The sequence below is a fragment of the Merops nubicus genome, unplaced genomic scaffold, assembly GCF_000691845.1.
Source record: "Merops nubicus isolate BGI_N331 unplaced genomic scaffold, ASM69184v1 scaffold35331, whole genome shotgun sequence".
Lineage (NCBI taxonomy): Eukaryota > Metazoa > Chordata > Aves > Coraciiformes > Meropidae > Merops > Merops nubicus.
Window position 1 is genome coordinate 25,446 of NW_008589624.1, and position 22,637 is coordinate 48,082.

The window sequence follows — 22,637 nt, forward strand, 5'->3', positions numbered from 1 at the left end:
CTCCCGCTTCATGGAGGTGAGATCATGCTCACGTGGGCAAGGAGCTGGGGGAGGGCACCGGCTTGGTCTCCACTTGCATGGTGGGCTGTTCCTGAAAGGAGACATAGGTGTTCCTCAGTCCATTTTCTGTAAACGACCGGAAGTCCCTTTAGTAGGGCTTGAGTGCACGTTAGGAAAGACTATTTCTTCAGGTGCTTAGACGTAGACATAGGAACCTAACTGTAGGCCTTGTTCTCGAAGCTCTTGCTTTGGCCACTGCATGTGGTTTTCCACCTTGCTGTTACTGTGTGGCTGAGAGCTGCTGCTTGCTTCAGCAGTCTGGGAAACTGAAACACAAGCGGGTTGTAGCTGGGGTTTTAGCTGGGGACGGTGATGAAGGGAGCAGCTGCCTCAAATGGAGGAAGACATAGTGAATAATGAAATTTGTTCTGCTTGTTACTTGATCATCTGGGCAGATGAGTGTGAAAAGAAGCAGGCCTGGGCACATCAAGGGCCTGGTCCAAAGCCTTCGTGTCTCTCTCATTTCTCAAAGGCTTTGAATCAGACCTGGTTTGTTGATAAAAAAAATAAGACTATCTATAGAAATTGATGCTTGGATGTGGTCCTGTAGCTAGCACTGCAATGTTACCGAACCTCTTGTCCAGGAAATACCTTTGCAGGAGTATTCTCAGTGATATATGTCTGACTGGCAGCTGACCATCAAGCAAGAAGAGATGACATCTATAGCAACTTGCTGGGCTACTCTGAGCCATTGCAAAAGTCCAGTGCTGCAGCCTTTTCTTGGGCATGGCATTATCATTGCAGAGTCCTCCTTTTTCTCCTCCCTCCCAAACATAAATGGTTCATTCTGGTTTGGTAACTTATCTAATAAATGTTTCCAAATCTGTCCTTGTCTAGTGTGTCAACTTAGACAAACTGGAGCCTGTGGCCACAGAAGTCCGGCTTATAAACAAATCCTTGGAGCTTCTGGATGAAAGGAGGTTCTGGGCTGGCATAGTCTTCACTGAAATAGCTCCTAACAGCATAGACCTCCCTCAACATGTGAAATACAAGATACGCATGGACATTGATAATGTAGAAAGGACTAACAAGATCAAGGACGGGTGAGTCCTGACATCCTGCCTTAGGACCAATGTCTTATGCAGTGATGAGGATTGCTAACAGAAAGGTCTTCTTCCCTTGGTGCAGGTACTGGGATCCTGGTCCCCGCGCTGACCCCTTTGAGGACATGCGCTATGTTTGGGGAGGCTTTGCCTACCTGCAGGATGTGGTGGAACAGGCCATCATCAGGGTGCAGACGGGCACGGAGAAGAAGACAGGAGTTTATGTGCAGCAGATGCCCTACCCCTGTTATGTGGATGACATGTATGTATCCATGCTGTTTTGACAGCTCCTGGGAGGATTGTTGCTTGGGAGGCACGGGCTTTTGTCACTCCTCAGGCATGATTTATGTCCCTACTATTGGTAGGGGAGCAATCTCCTTAGTGTTCCTAGTCCCTGGAATTAGGGCACCTGCATGGAGGATTTGGAGTTGTTGCGTATCAACAACAAGAGTATGTAGTGACTTGCAGAGTCCTTCCCAGGAGGAGTGTCTGTACAAGACTTCACATGCAGAGTACATTGCTGAGATGTGACCATATCCCCAAACCTGATAAAGACAAAAATAGCACTGAGAAAAATGCAGAGACTTAGGCACAAGGTTGTGGAAAGAGGACAGTTGAGAGCAGTCCCAGGAAAGACAGGTCTTTACAACTGCTTTTCCGCTGAGTGACAATTGCACCTCTAGCTCCCAGACCAGACTGGTTATGTGCCCTAGAACTGTCAGCCTCACCTCATGGTGACACACTGATCCTGTGTCATGCTCTACACATTGGCTATTTTGTGCAGTGAAATCTTAGCTGTCACCATGCTCTGCCAGCCCTTGAGTGGTACCTGAAGTTGTGGTGATCTTTCTAAATCTGTTCTCTTGGCCTCTCTCCTTCCTTTCTTCCTCTCTTCTCTTAGATTTCTGCGTGTCATGAGCCGCTCCATGCCTCTCTTCATGACTCTAGCCTGGATCTACTCAGTGGCTGTGATAATTAAGGGCATTGTGTATGAGAAGGAAGCCCGGCTGAAGGAGACAATGAGGATTATGGGACTTGACAATGGCATCCTTTGGCTAAGCTGGTTCATTAGCAGCCTCATCCCTCTCCTGATGAGTGCAGGCCTGCTGGTGCTGATCCTTAAGGCGAGTTGACTGGTTTTATCTTTGGTGGCAGAATCTAGAGCCTTGAGACCACTTCTAAGGAGTGGTCTACACTGGGGCACTGGGGAGAAGCTAGTGAGTGTGGGTTGACCAGCAACTTTTTGGGAACAGGGTTTTGGAACACAACAGGGCTGAGTGGCTGAAAACAGCAGGAGGGGCTGTAGCAGCCAGTGCTCTTGCAAAGATACCTCTGCTACTGTCCCACTTCTGGGACAGCTGTTGTGCAAATCGCAGAAAGCCCAGCCTCCCCTGTGGAGCAGCTCTGCAGACCTGCTTGTACTAGAGGCACTTTGAAGAGCCCTTTCAAATCCTGATGTACCTATTTTTTTTTTTTCCTGCCAGATGGGGAATCTGCTGCCTTACAGTGACCCTAGCGTGGTGTTTGTTTTCCTCTCGATCTTCGCTGTTGTGACCATCCTCCAGTGCTTCCTCATCAGCACCGTGTTCTCCAGGGCCAACCTGGCAGCTGCCTGTGGGGGCATTGTCTATTTCACGCTGTACCTGCCTTATGTGCTGTGCGTTGCCTGGCAGGACTATGTCAGCTTCTCACTCAAGATCTTTGCGGTGAGTCTTGAGGAAACTGTCCTGGGTACTGGCCCTCCACCAGTATGGCACTCAGCTGCTCTCTGCCTGGGCACTGATAACAAGGGGAAGAGGTGTCAATGGGAGGATAATTTTGTGGTGTAGGAAGCTGTCAGGGCTGGGCTTTGTGAAGAGTTTGAACCTGCTAGGGGCAGACTGAGAGAACCAGCTGCCTTTCCTCTGCACAGCACTTCTAACCTGTTTGGAGAGGGTGGCTGTTAGTTCATCTTTTTCTTCACATAAAAGTCCAAAGAGCAAGGGAAAGAAAATACAGAAACCAGCAATTCTAAGTGGTGGTCCAGCAGAGACCTCACACCTTATTTGCTTGCTGGAACCAAGACTGTAGTTGGCCACTCCCTCTTGGCAAATATAGTCATGCTCCTTGGGCCTCTGGCTTTTCCTATAAAGCTTCTGGACCATGTCCCTTAGCCCTTTACTAGAGCAGAGCTGCCCAGTTGGAGAGTAGTTGTGAAAAACTAAATGCATGTTCATGCCTCCCATTTGCAGAGCCTGCTGTCTCCAGTAGCCTTTGGCTTTGGTTGTGAGTACTTTGCACTGTTTGAGGAGCAAGGCGTTGGTGTTCAGTGGGACAACTTCTTCGAGAGCCCATTGGAAGAAGACGGCTTTAGCATCACCACATCTGCTGTTATGATGTTGTTTGACACCTTCCTATACGGTGTCATGACCTGGTACATTGAGTCTGTCTTCCCAGGTGAGGTCTGCTTCTGAGGGAGGAAGTGTCCTCACACTTTTAAATAGATCCTTTCATCCTATGCATTTGCCAAGGTGCAAATCTGGCCCATTTTTAAGCACAGTAGCAGAAAGGTCCTGGAGGAAAACCACAGACCAGCATCACAGTAAGACTGTTGCTGGTAATAGCACTGGTTGTTTCCCAGCACAGCAGCTGCGCTCCATTGTGGTGGTGCTTGAGGCAGTCTCAGAAGGTTTGCTGCACTTCAGCTGTTCCCTTCTCTGAACTCCTAAGTCCACAGACACTGCTGCAGGGAAGGAGTTGAGAGTGTTCGTACCACATGTGGTTGCTTAGCACTTTCCAGCACAGGGCTTTTTAACCTAAAGTGAAGCCTGGGGAAGGAGATAGCTCTTGACCCCGAAGTCTGGCAGTGTCTTCACCAATAAAGTTCTCTCCTTAGTCCTACTTAACCTGGAGGCTTGCTGGGTGTGGAGTCCTTCCCTTCTTGTCCTGAAAGCTAAAGATAAGAAAAGGGACAGATGCAGTCAGGCTCATGTCATGCTTTCCTCTTTAGGCCAGTACGGGATTCCTAGGCCCTGGTACTTTCCTTTCACAAAGTCTTACTGGTTTGGTGAGGAACCGCAGGACAGACAGGATCCTCATCCTGACCAGAAGGGGCCTTCAGAAGGTAAGTGCTGGACACAGAGCCTTTCTACAGTAAAGTGTTAAGGTCTGCCTTTTTCAAAGGATGGCAGGACTAGCATGGCTAAGGTGAAATTGGTCATCCCTTTGCTATCACAGTTTTGGTATGCTGATCAGCTGAGTGCATCCAAGGGACTTTGCCCACTGGTGTGCAGATGGGTGTTCCAGTCTCATGGAGTTGAGAATTCAACTCAAATTCCATGGAGTTGGCAATTTTTGCTAACCCTGGTGACACTGGAGATCTCTAACTCCCAGCTGAGCCCAGTAGAGAGAAAAGAGCTAAAGGACAACTTCTGTGGAAGGTTCCTGCCTGTGAGGAAGAAATGTGGTCAGTTCTTCATATAGCTTATTTCTCTTTGAATGTCCACAGATTTGAGGGAATGTGATATCTGTTAGACCTCCCACACAGCTGCTGTTAAAACCTATCATCTGTCTCTCTGCTTTGCTCTGTTTTTGCCCAGTCTGCAAGGAGGAAGAGCCTATGCATCTGAGCCTTGGTGTTTCCATCCAGAACCTGGTCAAGGTTTATCGTGATGGCAAGAAAGTTGCTGTAGATGGTCTCACACTGAACTTCTATGAAGGACAAATCACCTCCTTTCTGGGGCATAATGGAGCAGGGAAAACCACTACCATGTAAGAACAAAATAACGCTTTAAGATAGTAGGGGAAGTGACTCTGAATCCTGTGGTTCCTATCAATATGGTAAAGGTAGCTGTACAACTGAAGCATGCAGGCTGGTGCAGACTAGGGTGCTCCACTGATTTCTGTGGAGCTCTGCCAATGTACCCTAGTTGTACTGCTGCCTCAGAAGATGCACTGGTACAAGGCACTGAAGCCAAAGGTGGTTCAGGTTGAGGCTGTGCTGAATGAATCTGTTCGCAGCACTTGTTTTTAGCAATGCCACTTGTGATTCTGACTTAGCAGTGTGAGGAAACAAGTAGATACTCAAAGGACAAGAAGCTTTTAGAGGAAAAAATATCCTTCAAGCAAAGTCATGTGGGTCTGCTTTTATCGCTTTTAAAAACACTGCAGCTGGTTTTGTTTTTTTTGTTTTTGTTTTTTATCCATTAGCAAGATGTTTCTGAGGCTACTTTCACTAGATGTGTTCCAGGCCAGGCTGGACAGGGCTTTGAGGAATCTAGTGTAAAGGGTGGTGTCCTTACCCATAGCAGTGGGGTTGGAACTAGATGATCTTTAAGGTCCTTTCCAACCCAAACCATTCCATGATTCCATGTGTGAGTTTCCCAGGGCTTCCACTCACTCTTCATTCATCCGTCACGTGCAGCAGCCATTTCCTGCTTATCTGGAACCTGCTTATCTATTATGTTTGTCCTTCAGGTCCATCTTGACTGGTCTGTTCCCCCCAACCTCGGGTACAGCCTTCATTCTGGGCAAAGACATCCGCTCTGAGCTCAGCACCATCAGGCAGAACCTGGGTGTCTGTCCACAACACAATGTGCTGTTTGACTTGTGAGTAGCATCCGGGAGACACAGGGCTGGTGTTACCTGACAGATGTTTGAGTTGTTTGGGAGACAGTGGTGTGTTTTCAGCTAGGAGTGTCCTATCTTTGTTTGTGTGCATAGTGTGAGACTACGGGGTGGTGTGAGGTTGGTACAAGGACATTCTGTTTATTGGCATGTTGGTATGTGTCTGTAAATTATCAGCAAGTCCACACTTCCATCTTTCTCACCTTTTTAAGAAATCTACTCTTCTAAATTTGACTAGGCCAAATGTTTCTCCAGTACCTAGTGATTTGGAAAGTTTGGGGTACCCTGCCAAGCACCCTCGAAAGCGGATTATTTACACTGGTGCAGCCACATCCTGAAATCAAGTCCAAGCTGAGCACACCCACTCTGTAGCTTCTTCCTGAAACTGGGCCTTAAAAGATATTTTCCCAAGCAAACAAACAAGTTTGCTGTAATGCTGGTGGAAGGGATGAATCCCAGCATGGTCCTCTTCGTTGTGCCCTGAGCCTGCTCCTGTTCCCTAGGCTGACTGTGGAGGAGCACATCTGGTTCTACGCTCGGCTCAAAGGGCTGCCAGAAAAGAAAGTGAAAGAGGAGATGGAGCAGATGGCAATGGATGTCGGTTTGCCTCACAAACTGAAAGCTAGGACAAGCAAACTCTCTGGTAGGTTCAGCTGCTTTTACATTTCTCAGACTCTCTTGGGTTTTACAGAGGCTGCGTCAAGGACCTTGTTTGGATCCTCCAATCAAGTAGACTACCATGCAGTTAAGCATTTAAGGAAATCGGTTATTAAGTACCAAATCCATGTGTCTTAGTAAACTTAAAAATCTAACACTATCTTATGCTGGATAATGGCCATAACAAGTCACTCATTTTCTCTGATTATTTTGTACTTGTTTCCATCACGACATAGTCCAGCTACATGAGATATGTGTTCTCCAAATGCTTACTGATGCGTCTGGGTTTTATGAGTTTAGGCCAGAGTGGCTCAGACCATAATGTCCAAGTCCCTTGTTGTTTGTGAGCTGTGCATGCATTTCTTATGGTGACTTCAGCTTCTTCATTTGGCATCCTGGACTGTCCTTCCCGTTTGTTCAGGAGTGGTGGGATTCCTGTATCAGGTAGTTGAGGGACCAAGTCTCCTTTGTCTGTGAGTCACATACCAGGACAGACTGTACATTTGACTTTGGGAGGGGAGAGCAGATGGCCACAGGTTTGCGTTAGTATTGGAGAGTGTAATATAATTCCTTGCTGCTGCTTCTGGCACACTTCCACAGGATGAGTACCTCTTTGGGACCTATTTCTGCAACTCAGGCTCTGGACACCTGTGCTCCAGATCCTCAGATACGGTTGGACCTCCAAGTTGGAGAGTAGGACTCCACTGAGGGAAGACCATCCGGATTAATTATTCCCTGTTGTCCTGGTTTGGGGAAACCCTAAACTGTGACACCTGTCCTTGAAGGTCATGGGACCCTGAAGGCCTGAAATACTAGCAGTGCTTGGTCTTTGCAGAGTGCAGTTCTGCTTTCTCTCAGCAAGCTCATTATACACTGTGCTGCAGTTATTTCTGTTCCCCTCATCTCTGTGTCAGCCAGAACACCGCTTTCTTCTTGTGCCTGTTAGGTGGCATGCAGAGGAAGCTCTCAGTTGCCTTAGCCTTTGTTGGTGGCTCCAAGGTTGTCATTCTGGATGAGCCTACAGCGGGGGTGGATCCTTATTCTCGCAGAGGGATATGGGAACTGCTCCTGAAATACCGGCAAGGTATGTGGTCTTTTACTCTACTCCTAACGACTGTGTCATGGAAAGCAAAATAAAATCTATATGATTCATGACTGTTCTCAAAATAGCAATGTGTCTTTGCAAATCTATTGTTGCCTGCGCTGAGGAAGGAACAAAGAGCACGCAGGACAGGGATGTTCTGATCTTTCAGCTGTCATCCTTTCTTGACCTATTCGTGTCAGAGTTCATGAACGGTGTCCCTTGCTGGGTTGTGAGGGCAGGTAAAGTCAGAAATTCACCCTTGGTGCACAGCAGTGTCCTGTTCTCTGTGCAACCAACCTTGCTGACATGGAAGCCTCTGCTGAGCATGACACAGGCCTGCAGAGAATGGGGAGAATAAAACCGTGACAGCAGCTGTGAACCTTTTGCATACTGCTAGCCCTGTTCAAAGGAGCCTGAACTTGTGGCATCAACCTCCCATCCAGCTTCATAGCAAGATCCAGATGATTGTGGCTTTGACTTGGGAACGCAGGTGTGGTTGACTTACCATCAGTGTTATCCTTTGCTTTTATTCCAGGCCGCACTATTATCCTCTCCACACACCACATGGATGAGGCAGACATCCTGGGCGACCGGATAGCCATCATTTCTCATGGCAAGCTCTGCTGTGTTGGCTCTTCTCTCTTCCTGAAGAACCAGCTGGGAACAGGCTACTATTTGACCCTGGTCAAGAAGGATGTGGATTCCTCTCTGAGCTCCTGCCGAAACAGCAGCAGCACAGTGTCCTATCTGAAAAAGGTACCGCTGACTCTTCCTGCACATACTCGTTCTTCATGAAATCCTAAGCTTGTGGGAAGCAGCAGCTAAAATTTTACATGGTAGAATGTTTCAAAGAGAAAAATCCCTAATTCTTTAAAACAAGTGATGTTTACTTTTGTAGGCACCATGCGAGGTCCATCTGTTTAAACTGTTGCATGGGACATACATCTCCATTATGGTTTCTTTCAATGCAAATGATCCAAACCTGATCCAAAAGATACTAAACAGATGAAATGCACACTTTTGTAACACTCACTTCCATAACTGTCACCTCTTACTTGTGTTTCAACCCTGTGCAGAAGTATGTCACCATTACATTCTGACGCCTCTGTGGAGTACCCCGCATGTTGCAGCATCTCATTGAAGTTATCTAGAATGTAGCATCTGCTGGACCCATTTTTCATTAAGCAGCAGTAAATAATGGTTGTTTTCTTTTTTGTGAACAGGATGACAGTGTCTCCCAGAGCAGCTCTGATGCTGGCCTTGGCAGTGACCATGAAAGTGACACACTGACAATAGGTGAGGCTTGGAAAAGAATGTAAGATTTAGTCCCCGTGCTGACATTGCTGTATCTTTGACCTTGGACAACTGCCTTGACCATGTGTCTCTGAGTAGCTAATCCTGGAACAATTATTACATTCTAAATCTGTAAACACTGAAACATTTTAGTTTAGTGAGCTATTTTGGGTTGATGCTGTCCTGAGATTCAATAACCGAAGATGATATAGTTACTAGGCCTGGTAGCAATATGTAATGTTTGCTGGTGAATTGCACGTACATCAATGACTTGCAGGGATACCAGTGACATGTAAAAGCTCTCCCAGATTCTGCAAATAAAAAGAATAGCCAGATTTGGGTCTAGGCTTTCTTCCAAGCTTGCATTAAATGTAAAAAGAAACCAGAAATTCCATCAAAATGAGCTACTTTCCAGAGACGTCCTGTTTTCCTTCCTTTTCTTTTGGCAATGTGTTTCAGACTAAGATCTTCTTTCCACATAATGAACAAAGTGAACACCATCTTTTACCTTTTGGTTCTTCTAGATGTCTCTGCTATTTCAAATCTCATTACAAAACACGTTCCTAAGGCCAAGCTGGTAGAGGACATCGGCCATGAATTAACCTATGTTTTGCCGTACAAGGCTGCTAAGGAGGGAGCTTTTGTGGAGCTGTTTCATGAAATTGATGATCGTCTCTCTGATCTTGGCATTTCCAGCTATGGGATCTCTGAAACCACTCTGGAGGAGGTGAGTGAGCTGAAGATACTCTTTGACTTAAAACAGGCAAAATTATTTGTGGCGGAAAGAAGAACGAGATCGGGTCTTGCCTCTTCCTGTAAACATTTATTGTGGAACAGGCAGATTTGCATTCCTCTCAAGCTGATTTGACTTCTGCCCTTTTTAAGTGTGTGCTCATAGAATTGTGCATTAAAAAATGAAATGTAGTACAGGCAAGCATAGATAGGTCATCTGTATTCAGCTGCGCTGCGCTGAGGTGTCACGTGAGGTTTAGCCCCCAGTTTGGCATCTAATGACTCTGTAAACACTTTCAAGGTATTTTTAGCTCAAAAGGATGCTTTCTGCTGCATTTAACCAAAAAGATATTTATGTACTGGAGACATTACTTTACAGAAGTAACAGTTAGATGTATGCTCTTGTCAGGGACGTTCGTAGGGTTTATTTCTTGTGGCTGCATTCCAAGTCACAAGTCTCCCTTTCTTTTATCACAGAAGTGTCATGTGCTTTATCCCCTGTATATGTGGAGTGTCCTTTTTTTTTTTTTTAATAATAAGGGAAACTGAAACGATGATGTTACTACTTACAGAGGTTGCCCTCTAGGACCTCCCACAAGGCCTTGGCTGCTATTTGCAATTTGGAAAAAAAATATTGTTTTTTTCCAGTTTAGGAGAGTCCTTGGGACAAACTCCACAAAGGTGCCTATTCAAGCATGAACAGGAGTGTGTGCACTGGTAGAGCAGGATTAAGATGGGATTCCCTAAATTTTGTAACTGAGTATTTATCTGAGACATTGGAAGGGACTTGTTTGAGGTACACCGAGAACTGACACTGGAAAGGGGGAACAACTGGTATGCACTTACAAGCTGGCTCCTGGAAACTAGAGGGACGCTACAAAGTCCCTGTGTCCTCCATTCTCATGCTGCATGTGTCAGTCTTGTACTCTCTCACAGCATCTTCTGAAGCAGTCTCCATAACATTGCTTCTCTTCTAATTTTCAATGACATTTATTGCTTTTCAGATCTTTCTGAAAGTGGCTGATGATAGCGGTGTGGATGCAGAAACCTCAGGTGGGTGCAGTTGTCCCCTGCAGTGCTGAAGGGAACTTTGGAGAGAATTACCCTTTTGTATGGTATTTGTGCTGTTGAAGCACAAGGCTGACCAAGCCTGTGTATTTCAGGAGTAGAATCTCAGTGCAGAGCTTATTTCCTAGGAGAATAAAGGGTGTAGTGGGTATGACAAATGAGGAACATTCTTGGTCTCACTGGCAGGCAGGTGAGCTTTGTGTATGGCAGCATGTCCACTTCTATAGTGACACATGCCAAGGTGTGACAGGCTTAATTTCAGACTGAACTGGAACTCTGCTGTGCTTGAGATGGAACTCTGATATTTTTAATATCCTAAAATAGCTGCTGTTATTATGTTTAATGCATGTTTTATATACTGTTAACTAACTTCTATTGACTCAGTAGTAGCATGTTTCTTTTGTAATAGTGGAGAGTTTCTAGTATTTGGGTGTATTGCTTGGCTGATACTATTGTCTGCTCTGAGGAGCAGGAAAGACTCCTGACAAGGTCAGACCACAGTAGGGACCAAATTACTTTCTCCTTCTGAGAGCAGCTCGGTGCAGTAAGTGCTTATGCCAGCATTTCCTGATAAACTAGTGCTAGCCAATTGCACTTAGAGTCGTATTCATATTAAGGGAGAATTTTCTTACAGTGAGAGCTGTAATGGAATTTCTGTGGATAAATGGAAAAAAAGTGTCAGGTGCACTGGAAGAAGCTTCTGGGACAGCACATAAAAAATGGTGCATGAAACATGTGACTCTTACCAGAGTGGCAGTTTTAATTTTACTTTTACCTGTGCTGGAGTCACTCCAGATCAGCTCCTCAGTCTGCAAAAGGAAGACATGTAAAATGAAAATGATACTGCTGTTTTTTCCTCAGGCTAGTTGGAGATTATCTGAAGCAGTTCAGCTCATCATAACTGCATTATTTTCCAGATGGGACATTGCCAGCCAGAAGGAACAGGCGTGTGTTTGGGGACAGACAAAGCTGCCTTCGTCCATTTACAGAAGATGATGCGTTTGATCCTAATGATTCGGATATAGATCCAGGTATGGTGGGGCTCAAACCTGTTTTCTTTTTGTGGACCCTCATATTATAAGTACTGGGGATTATAAGGGCTGAGACTGCCAAAGGAGTGGTGGTTTATTTACCTTCAGGAATAGTAAGCAGTGCAATATCCACAGCCTGCTCAGTCCTCCCATCATGGCTGAGGGAGATAAGGGTGAAAATGCATTCATGGGAATTTCTGTTGCTATCTCTGCTCACCACTCTGTTTTGTTTTTTTCTTTTCTGATAAGTGAGAGTAGCTGCTCTGGCTGTCACCCTGCATGTCTAGCAGAGATGTATCCAGAGGACTTTTCTTTGATCTTTTGAATGAGGGTCTTTTCTTCTTACTAGCAGAATCCAGAGAGACAGACCTTCTCAGTGGTGTGGATGGGAAAGGCTCCTACCAGATGAAGGGCTGGAAACTCACCCAACAGCAGTTCACGGCTCTGTTGTGGAAGAGGCTGCTTATTGCCAAGAGAAGTCGGAAAGGCTTTTTTGCTCAGGTGAGAGCACCCAATATGTGCAGAGTTCCTCAACAGGGACAGCTCCGTACCATGCATTGTATTCAGATTTGAAGGTGGGCAGAAAACCTCAAGAGACGACAGATAACCAATATTGGTCTTCACTGCACATCTGAGCAAAAGGGGGCCTGTGCAAGCGAAAGGAGTTACGTGATAACAAAATGGTTACAGTGTTCTTGCACAGCAAGGAATGCAGACAAGGTTCAAATCCAAATTTAGCCTTGAGAGCAGCATTTGCAGGCTGAATCCTGTGCCTCCCAAGTGAGTGCCCTGACTGAACACTAGGATAGGCCTTGTATTGGTGCCTAGCAATGCCTTGATGTAAATAGCAAAGACCTTCAAGGGAAACTTTGAAAATGTTTTGATTTCTTAAGTGACTCATGTGTAGCTCCCAATGCCACTGAGACATCCGCTTTAAAAAGGGCTTGCTCTTTCCTTACAATTTCAGATTGTGCTTCCAGCTGTCTTTGTGTGTATTGCTCTCATGTTCAGCCTGATCGTTCCTCCCTTTGGGAAGTATCCCAGCCTGGAATTACAGCCCTGGATGTATGATGAGCAGTACACTTTTATTAGGTATGTTTCTTGTGGCCTAGAAATGATGCTAAAACCTACAATTCTTTTCTTCTCTACATACCTGAGTTACTGAGTTCCTTAACAGGATGTTTACATTTGTTTCTTGTGCTTAGTGGAGAAGCACATTTTAAGAGTCCTTGTATTTTCTTTTTGGACCTTCAAATGTCACCTCTAACTACTGGCAAGCCATATCCATTTCTAAATGGTGCTACGACTGTAGTAATGCTATGCAGAAAGACCAGGAGAACGTGTGTGCTCATAGGCCAAGCGTTCTTCAAAGGGAAATCTACACTCATATCCTTTTCCTCAGCTCTTTCTCTGTGCTCTCAATCTTGCTATGCTGCTGCTTTTGCTGTGTGCCTGTTATCATACTGACCTGGTAGTGTTTCTCTGCTGTACCCATAGCAATGATGCTCCAGAAGATGCAGGCACTCAGAGGCTTTTGGACGCCCTTCTCAATAAGCCTGGTTTTGGGACACGCTGCATGCAGGGTCACTCCATCCCGTAAGTACAGCTCTGGGCTGGGAAAAGGAAGCCCAGCCCTGGCTTCTGGTTATCCAGTAGATTTAAATGACTTTAAGGAATGATAGTGGTGCTTGACCAGAGCAGGATTGGAGCCAAAAGAGTTGCAATTACATTCAGTTTTTCTGCTCAGGACCTTTTATAAAGTCAGCAGCCCTCAGTGTGGTGAGAGGGTGAGGTTTGAGCACAAGTACTTACTGACAGAGATGGAAAGGAGACAGTAGTCTCTCCCTCAGATTACTGTTGGATCCTGAACATGGAAAAGCCCTCACGCATGGTGCTGTATGTTGTTGACTGTAGCTGTTCCCATTCCACAGTCCTGTGTTTCTAGCTGCTCTAAAAGCCTAGGTTAGCACCTCCATAAACACCAGCAGAAACAGTGGAGGCCAGATGGCGCTGATGTTGTTCCCTAGCTATGCCAGTGACTTGCTGCATGGCCTTGGGGAAATCAGTGAAGATCCAGGTTGTGAGTGCAGAAGGAGTATACAGAGTCTGGGATGGTGTCTCTAGCCTGGAAGAACTGCAGATCGTCTTCAAAGGATGATGAGGAAAGGGGCAAGGGGCTCTGTGTGCTGGGCAGAGGTGGAAAGTAAGGTATATCCTGCAAAACAGAAACGGGAGCTGGTTTACTTCAGGCCTGGGTCACAGGCAGGAGGCTGCTCACTGATGTTGCCTTGGGGAAGAGCAGTATTTTGGTACCCTAAAGAAAGAAATGTCATCTAAGTAATGACTGTCTGCCACAGTCTTAGAATATCTTGAGCTTGAAAAGATCCATAAGGATTATTGAGTCAAACCACCTGCTTCTCACAGGACTAGTTAAAACTAAACCATATGACTGAAAGCATTGTCCAGATACTGCAGAGAAGCTGCAGATCCTGGCCTCTTGCTCTGAGCTGTTTGTCTCAGTCAGGTCAGGCTCCTTTGATAAACAGCCTGCCTCTTCTGGGGACTGGTGTCTGTTATTTAAATGGCTTTTAAACAAAGACCATCATACTTGTTTTAAAAACTTCATTTGCCTTGCCTCTTTCCTGACAGAGACACTCCTTGCACTGTGGGGCAGAGGGAATGGACCACCACTTCAGTCCCAGACTCAGTCCTGGACATCTTCTCGAAAGGCAACTGGAGCATGGAGAACCCTTCCCCATCTTGTGAGTGCAGCAATGAGAAGATCAAGAAGATGCTGCCTGTGTGTCCCCCCGGTGCAGGCGGGCTGCCACCCCCACAGGTAGGAGGGAGCCTGGTGGTACTGTGGTGAGGGATGCTCCTTAGGGGCAGAGGAGGCTGGGTGTGATTCCTGTGTGCAGCACTGCACGCCGTTTGTTTGACTCAGTATCTGTGATTTCTGATGGGCCTTTATCTGTGTTTTCCCTGCTGATGCCAGCGTGAGCAAGACACTGCTGACATCCTCCAGAACCTGACAGGCCGCAATATATCAGACTACCTGGTGAAGACCTATGCACAAATCATTGGGAGAAGGTAGCTATTGAACACACCCTTTCCCTTCCCTCCCCAACAAATGCTGCTTGCTGTATGGGGGATGCTCCACAGGTGAGGCAAATAGCCCTTGGGTAACCCAAACTCTTCAGCAGTGGGCCAGACTCACTCAGGCTGCCCTCATCCACAGCTCCAGTGGTGTTTCTGCATTGTTAGTGATGCTGTGGCAGTTCTCTTGGGGGTGGTCTGAGCCTTTAAGGCAGAATATGAGGCAAGTCTGAGCACCAACCCCAGGGGTTACACTGAGGAGGAGTGGTGGGACATACGCCAGATGAGATGAGAATCTATTGCACTCTTTACCCTGGCCACGTGCCTGCAGCACTGGTGGGTCTGTCACTCCTCTTGTTCTGTGCATTATACATTTGCTTTCTTTTCTGTCCTTGCAGCTTGAAGAACAAGATCTGGGTGAATGAATTCAGGTGAGTTTCTGCCTTCTGTCTAGCTTGTGTGTGTCCATTGGCCTCTGAGCACTGTATTAAGGATGACAGACCCACCCCACTTTGCAGTGTGTTCTGTATGACTCCTAAACATGCTCCTTCAACATTTGGCAGTTAAGGTTAAACAGGGACAACCCCAGAGCACACCATGGGAAAGCATTTCTGCTTTATGTGGACAAAAGTATTGTCTTGAAAAGACTTATGGGACCAGCCTACTGGTGCTCCATCCTGTGAGGCGCTATTCTTCCAAGCAAGGGAAGCAGGAAGATGTCCTGCTTTGCCTGTGCTGGCAGCAGAGGACAGCTTTATTCATTAAATGGACTAGCACACTGAGCCATCATAAGACAGCTATTTAACCCCAGAAACAAGGAAGTAGGAGACATGGCTAAGCAGCAGTGTAGGAAGATCAAAGTCATTTATAGGGATAGAATATAAGATTCTGGGGAGGGAAGAGGAGTGGCAATTTTTGGAGATCAATGAATAGTCAGGTCTTAGCATCACTTTCTATCTAAACTTTCAGGTATGGTGGCTTTTCCTTGGGAGCCAGCAGTTCCCTTATGCTTCCTCCAAGCCATGAAGTCACTGATGCCATCAAGCAGGTGAAGAAAATCTTCGAGCTAGCACAGGTGAGTAACTGTCCCATATAAACCCAGGATGCACTAATGTCAGAGTCCATTTACATGGGAGATGGCTTGGAATCCATAAAACGAGGAGCACGTGTATGTTAGCTATGTGCAGTGGCTTCTCTGCCTTGCCTGTGAGCTGGAGTCTCCCAGGCTCATGTCTGGGAGCAGCAGAAGGCCTGGGGACACACTTAGCTGAGACTTACACAGCCCACATTGATGATGTATATTCTGCCCAACATCAATTGCAAGCCAGTGGGGATTCCAGACACCTGAGTGCCGTGTGGCAGGACAGGATGGGCTGTTTTGGGGAATTAACAGGTAGTTCCCATCTCCTTCAAAACTTCAGTTGAGCCTTCCTGTGCTGAGTCTGTGTTAGCTCAGAAGATAATTTGGGCCACTGCTTTCTTCTGAGACTGCCTATAGGCTCCAATGTCTCAGAAGGTTGCCTGCAGCCCAGTTAACACTTCCTGCTGGGGAAAAAAGCAGGCCTGAGGCTGAGCTCTCATACTGGTGGGACTGCAGAAAGGAAAGCAGGGAGGAAAGCTGCAGTTTCTCAGCCTTTTTAACACCTCTGACTTGGCAGATACAGTCTGCAGAATAGAAGGAAAATGGTGAGAGCTGTGAAAAACTTAATGTGGCCTGCACTAGACTCCAGGGCATGTGTAAAGGTGCTCTTGGAGGGGAAGTAACTGTCTCTTTGCTGCTTTCAGGGAAGTTCTGGAGATCGGTTCCTCAACAGCTTGTCAAGTTTCATGAAAGGCCTGGATACAAAGAACAATGTGAAGGTAAATTAACTAATCATCACTGCTGTGTCTGCTGTGTGAAGCTCTGGTGACATAGAGTTACTTCTAGTTAGCAGAGTCCCAGCGGTTTGCCTTGGACAACTATGCATACCACAGCTTTCTGTATTTGTTAGGGGAGCAAATACAGCTTGTATACTTGTGTGGGTTTCCCAGAAAATCTTTCTCCTGTGGAGTTTAAGCCTAAGCCCCAGAGGAGTTCAGTGCTGGAACATTGCTAGCTTCCAGCAGCCTCTTGTGGTTATTTATCAAACTGTATGTTCTGTTCCTGAGCAAACTTGCTGTAAGGATGTAGAAAGAATTACATGCCCTGAATAGAGGAAGTTCTTTGAGGCTCAGGAGCCTGTTGGGTAGCTGATGGACCTGGTGTGTTTCTGATGCTGATGTATCTCTGATGCTGATGTATCTCTTCCAGGTGTGGTTCAACAACAAGGGCTGGCATGCGATCGCCTCCTTCCTGAATGTGATCAACAATGCCATCCTTCGGGCCAACCTGCAGGAGGGCAAAAATCCTAGTGCTTTTGGGATCACTGCCTTCAATCACCCACTCAACCTCACCAAGCAGCAGCTCTCTGAAGTGGCTCTGTAAGTCCCAACATGAGCACAGATGAATTTGCTCTCAGCAGCTGCCAATTACTTGAAGCAGACAACATGGGAGGCTTTAGCCCTACCGGTGAACACTCAGGGGCCTGTGGCATTTAGGCTCTTAACATGCTCGCCTGACTTTCTGTGGTCTGGGCAGGTGGCAACATGTGCTGTTGAGCACTTTAAAAGCTTTCTATGTGTCGTGACTCCCTGGAAGCTGCAGTTTCTAAGAACCAGTGTAACCTTCAGACCTTCTGCTGCTTGGCAAATTCCTCTCAGCCATACCCAGAAAGACAGCTCACCATGAATAGGGTTATTCCTGTCTTCCAAGTTGGCACTGTTTTACTAGGAAGCACTGATAGATCCTGTCCAGTTTTGCTCACTGTCTCAATCTGAGAAGCACGCAGTAATGCACAGGGCTTACTGCAGTGAGGAACTGGCTAGTCCACTGCTACCACAACCAGAGTCAGGACTCATAAGCTGTCTGCAGGTACATACTTCAAATCTTAGAGTGGTGACAGATGACAGTCAGATACCTCTGAACTTTAAAACAACACAAAAACAGACAAATCCCTAACAACACCAAGAAATGCATTAAGTGGGAAAGAAAGTGGTGGTTATAAGGAATGCAGAAAGCAATCCATTAAGCTGAAGTTACCACCCAAATCTTCAGGGTGTGCTGTTGTCCTTGAGATGCCAACAGACTGTATATATTCCCTTTGTTACATAGCTGAAGAAAACTGCAGTTAAGGCAGCCTGAGGTGGTCATTCTTTACCCTGCAAAACAAGGACAGCAGAAGGAGAAATGGTTTCTGCATTGTCCTGCATCAAAGGTCCTGCCTTACCTCAGAGGAGCCAGCACCAGCAAACAAACACTTTGCTTTCTTCTTTTTTTGTCCAGGATGACCACCTCTGTGGATGTCCTAGTCTCCATCTGTGTGATCTTTGCCATGTCCTTTGTTCCTGCCAGCTTTGTGGTCTTCCTTATCCAGGAACGTGTCAGCAAGGCTAAGCACTTGCAGTTCATCAGCGGTGTGAAGCCTGTGATCTACTGGCTGGCCAACTTTGTCTGGGATATGGTAAGGGCTTTGTGGCTCTGCTGGATTGTCCTCCACTCTGTGTTTGCAGGGTGTCTGTTGCACCAAACCGTGAAGTGCAGTTTGTCTCAGTGGGCATCACATTAATTCAGTGAATTACAACTGTGCCTATGACTTTAGAGTTTACTCTTTTGGGGCAGTGGTTCACTTCAGTGGGACAAGCAATACTGAACAGAGGATGGGAGGGCAACCATAAGCTCAATCATCAACATTTATTATATCCCTTTAGAATACCTGTCACAAAATGTTTCCTGTGTAGCCCCTTTTTCTGCTCTGATGGAGTTTTATTCAACCCGTGGTGTGCAGACCCTTTGAGAGTCTGTTGACTGCTTCTAGAGGGACTAAGAAATGTAATTCATGTAGACTACGTTGCAGTTCACATCTGTGACACTCCTAACAGTCTCCCATTGGAAACAGCTTTGGGAGCACTGGATAATGTTAAAAACTATTGGTTCAGAGCAGAAAGACATCTTTTTTTTTTTTTAATTTTTTTTTTTCATCTGAAAACAAATCTAAAGCCATATTTTTCACCTTCCAGTGCAACTACATTGTTCCAGCCACGCTAGTCATCATCATCTTCATCTGCTTCCAGCAGAAGTCCTATGTATCCTCCTCCAACTTGCCTGTGCTGGCTCTCCTTCTGTTTCTGTATGGGTAAGGGATTTCTCATCAGAAGGATGACTGGAAAGACTCTTGGAATTGGAAGGTGCTTACCTGCTGTTGCTGTCTTTCCTCTTGCCAGGTGGTCCATCACCCCTCTCATGTATCCAGCCTCCTTCGTGTTCAAAATCCCCAGCACAGCATATGTTGTGCTGACCAGCGTGAACCTCTTCATTGGCATCAATGGTAGCGTGGCCACGTTTGTCCTGGAGCTCTTCACCGACAACGTATGTTTCCCCACAAGTTCCTCACTGTCTTCTGCTGCTATGATCTAGTTCCATTTTTGGTGCCACACTGCTTTTAGCAACCAGTTCTCCAGAAAGGCTGATCCCCAGCTTGTACACATTAGCTACTGCATTGGTTTAAACAGAGGTTCTGATGGAAATGGGTTAATGCCCACTTCACCAGTGTTCACAGAATAGCTGAGGTGGAGACAGACTTCCTAAGATGGTCTAGTCCAACCTCTGAGCAGGGTAGGTTGCTTAGGGCTGTCAGGTTTTGAACATTTCTAGTGTTAGAGGCTCCACAGTCTTTCTGGGGGAATCTCTTCTGTTTCTCAATCACAGGTAGGGTAAAAAAAAAAAGAAATAATTCTTAGGTTCAAATTAAATTTCCTGTATGTTCTTCATAAGGGCCAGTTTCTGTGTACTACAGGTAATTTCAAGCATTCAAACATTCAGTTGCCCTCAGTTTTGCCTCCTGTAGTAGAACACCAGTGTCAAGTGTTCCCTGTGGGATGAGGTTGAGGAGACTCTGTGGGAGTTACCTGTTGATTGTACCACTGTCTGTGGGCATAAGGAGTTTTTGTGAGGCTACAGTATCGAAGGAGGGATGGGTCAATCACAGTGTGGGTCACACTTGGCAGGTAGTGGCAGCTTTCTGCTCAGATGGCTCACTGGCATTTGGTTTTGTCTTAACAGAAGCTGAACAACATCAATGATATCCTGAAGTCTGTCTTCCTCATCTTCCCCCACTTCTGCCTGGGGAGAGGACTCATTGACATGGTGAAAAACCAGGCCATGGCTGATGCGCTGGAGAGGTTTGGTGAGTGGAATGGTGTATCACAGGGACAGCAGTCTGAACTTGGCAGGGAAACCTCCAGTCTGCTCTGGATGAGCACCCTTTGCTTCTCTGACTTTTCAGGAACTGAAAGTACACAATTTGCAGCACAGATCTGATTAAAGCTGGCAGTTCTTCACAGCTCTCCTCCTGAGACTGTTGCATGGACTGAAGAGGGTCTGGCAGATACATCCCCAGAGTTCTGAGTTATTAGGAGCATTAAATAAAAATGCATAAAGCCAACTGTATGGAGAAGATCATTAGGCCAAATGTAAGGAGTGGCTGAGATTCTGGAAACCTGGCTCTTTTTTTTTTCTTTTTTTTTTTTTTCTGGAATGCAGATGCCAGGCCTCAGTCACAGTCTTTCTGTGCTTCACTACTCTTTCTTTGGCAGTCAGGATTCTCTGGGCTCAAGTCTCAGCTTTGCTGCAGTTAGAAATGTGCATGTGGACAGAGTTGGCCCCTTGTGTGGTCTGTCTCTTCTCTCCCGCAGGCTGCTCTCCAGTTGCCCCAGTGCCCAAGTTGGTGAGCTCTGCAGAAGAAATCCTGGCCCACTTCTGTTGCTCTAGAAAGCTCACTGTGCTCTTCATATCATTTTTGCAGGAGAAAATCGTTTTGTGTCCCCTCTGTCTTGGGATCTGGTGGGAAGGAACCTCTTTGCCATGGCAGTAGAGGGCGCTGTATTCTTCCTCATCACAGTGCTCATCCAGTACAGGTTCTTCATCAAACCCAGGTAGGTTGGAGCTGTGCTTCACTGCAGGCAGGTGAAGTTTTCACTAGTGTCCTCCACGAAATGTGGAGAAAACATCAACTGTAGAGGCATCGTCATCTTCTGCTAAGGCTTTATTATGTTGTTCTCTTCAGGCCTGTCTATGCCAAGCTGCCTCCTGTGAATGATGAAGATGAGGATGTAACCAGAGAGAGACAGAGGATAATCAGTGGAGGAGGACAGAGTGACATCTTGGAAATCAAGGAACTAACCAAGGTGACAGAAAAGTTCTGCATTCCTAACATGTGTTGGCACAAACCCATAAATCAGTTCACCAGATATCTCATTCAGAGGAGTATAGTGGGGTCAAAACCAGAGTGTGTTTGGAGTGCTGAATATGTATAGCTTTAATTATAGTTCTTTTTGACACTGTCCTCCTCATTCTTTTTCTTCTGCTTTCAGATTTACAGAATGAAGCGAAAGCCAGCGGTTGATAGGATCTGTGTTGGAATCCCCCCTGGAGAGGTAACCATATCTTGTCAAATTCACAGATTAGCCATTACTGCAGTATTTTAAGAGCAACAGAGAGCAAAGCAGGGTGAGATCAGAAACAGATGATATTCAGATTACATCAAAGGAAATTGCCTGCAAGCTGAAGGAGTTTCTGTTTCTGTGTCTCTCTGCCTTTGAGGAAGATACTGAACTCTGTGTTTGGGACCAGAGGCCAAACTCTGGTAATCTCCAAAGTCTGGCACAGATATGCTGTAGAGGCACTGCACCAAGGTGACATCACAGGTTGTTCATTTTCCCAGCCTGAAGAATTATACTTAAAATGAAAGCAGAGAAGTTTTTTTTTCTGAAAATGCAGTGAAGAGTCCTTCCAGCTGTCCTGACAGTCAAGTTTGCTTCTTCCTATCTTGTCAATACTGAAAATGATGCCGCTGAATCCTGTTCCCAGTCACACTGTGCTCATCTGCTCTTTTGTATCCCCAGTGCTTTGGACTCCTGGGAGTAAATGGTGCTGGAAAGTCATCCACTTTTAAGATGCTAACTGGTGATACAGATGTGACAGGAGGAGAAGCTTTCCTCAAAGGAAACAGGTGAAAGACCATGCATGTTTCCTCTGCTTTCTGCCAAAGCAGGTCCTTTGCTGCTTTCTCCTCCAGCATTCACAGCCTTTATTCCACTTCCAGCGAGTCTAAACTTTGCCCCACTTTTCCCTTTTACAGCTGCATCAAAGGGCATCTGTTTCAGCCCTTAGTCAAATCTGATAAAGTAGTTCAGCAGCTTAGGAAAATGGATTTAGTCTAGTAGCCATTTCTGAATACCTTCCCTCCCATATTTAAATCTCATATTTTAAAATAAAGGGAGAAGTGGGGAAAGAGAAAAAAATAATTTGGCCAAGACAGACTTCTAGGATCCTGTATTTTTGTTAGTTCAGTGATTGCAAAACCACTGTTTCACTTCCCTTCTTTTAACGCCTAAAAGAGCAGCGTGTACTTGGGAAATCCTAAAAAGGGTTTTTTCTTTTACAGTATCTTGTCCAACATCCAAGAGGTCCATCAGAACATGGGCTACTGCCCACAGTTTGATGCTGTTAATGAACTGCTCACAGGGCGAGAGCATTTGGAGTTCTTTGCACTTCTGAGAGGTGTTCCAGAGAAAGAAGTCTGCAAGGTAAGCAGAACACCACAGGACCCACCTCAGTGAGCAGCTGCTCCTGCACGCATGCACCCTCCCTGCAACACACATAATGCCATGATGTGAGGCTGATGAAGATACTGTATGGTGACATCTGCCCCCCCTTTCCAGAGCAAACAAAAGCTGCTGTGGTTTTTCAGCACTGCCTAGAAAAGTGTACTAAATGGAAGGGCAGATTCTTTAGGTTCAGCATTCCCATAGTGGATGCACTTACACACTGAATGACTTCTTTCCTTTAGAGTTTAAGAGCTGTGTGGAGATGGGGGGGGGGGGGGGGGTGCG

At 46.1% G+C, this 22,637-nt stretch overlaps 1 protein-coding gene across 1 annotated transcript in view; it reads left to right on the plus strand.

The window, feature by feature from the left end:
- The window catches only part of ABCA1 (ATP-binding cassette, sub-family A (ABC1), member 1), a gene marked incomplete at its 5' end in the record, with an annotated part of 46,151 nt that overhangs the window by 20,052 nt on the left and 3,462 nt on the right, over window positions 1-22,637 (plus strand). Inside the window, 34 exons of the mRNA XM_008949646.1 lie at window positions 1-16; window positions 898-1,103; window positions 1,189-1,365; window positions 2,005-2,227; window positions 2,588-2,809; window positions 3,335-3,539; window positions 4,093-4,206; window positions 4,682-4,853; window positions 5,559-5,690; window positions 6,212-6,351; window positions 7,312-7,449; window positions 7,985-8,205; window positions 8,673-8,745; window positions 9,267-9,469; window positions 10,479-10,527; window positions 11,460-11,573; window positions 11,926-12,074; window positions 12,541-12,665; window positions 13,071-13,169; window positions 14,223-14,412; window positions 14,569-14,663; window positions 15,068-15,100; window positions 15,639-15,744; window positions 16,455-16,529; window positions 16,960-17,129; window positions 18,031-18,208; window positions 18,765-18,880; window positions 18,969-19,113; window positions 19,807-19,930; window positions 20,549-20,678; window positions 20,810-20,930; window positions 21,117-21,179; window positions 21,648-21,754; window positions 22,190-22,331. The exon at window positions 1-16 is cut by the window's left edge and continues 161 nt beyond it. Of these exons, the coding sequence (XP_008947894.1) occupies window positions 1-16; window positions 898-1,103; window positions 1,189-1,365; window positions 2,005-2,227; window positions 2,588-2,809; window positions 3,335-3,539; window positions 4,093-4,206; window positions 4,682-4,853; window positions 5,559-5,690; window positions 6,212-6,351; window positions 7,312-7,449; window positions 7,985-8,205; window positions 8,673-8,745; window positions 9,267-9,469; window positions 10,479-10,527; window positions 11,460-11,573; window positions 11,926-12,074; window positions 12,541-12,665; window positions 13,071-13,169; window positions 14,223-14,412; window positions 14,569-14,663; window positions 15,068-15,100; window positions 15,639-15,744; window positions 16,455-16,529; window positions 16,960-17,129; window positions 18,031-18,208; window positions 18,765-18,880; window positions 18,969-19,113; window positions 19,807-19,930; window positions 20,549-20,678; window positions 20,810-20,930; window positions 21,117-21,179; window positions 21,648-21,754; window positions 22,190-22,331 (4,573 nt within the window). The remainder of the gene's footprint in view (window positions 17-897; window positions 1,104-1,188; window positions 1,366-2,004; window positions 2,228-2,587; window positions 2,810-3,334; window positions 3,540-4,092; window positions 4,207-4,681; window positions 4,854-5,558; window positions 5,691-6,211; window positions 6,352-7,311; window positions 7,450-7,984; window positions 8,206-8,672; window positions 8,746-9,266; window positions 9,470-10,478; window positions 10,528-11,459; window positions 11,574-11,925; window positions 12,075-12,540; window positions 12,666-13,070; window positions 13,170-14,222; window positions 14,413-14,568; window positions 14,664-15,067; window positions 15,101-15,638; window positions 15,745-16,454; window positions 16,530-16,959; window positions 17,130-18,030; window positions 18,209-18,764; window positions 18,881-18,968; window positions 19,114-19,806; window positions 19,931-20,548; window positions 20,679-20,809; window positions 20,931-21,116; window positions 21,180-21,647; window positions 21,755-22,189; window positions 22,332-22,637) is intronic.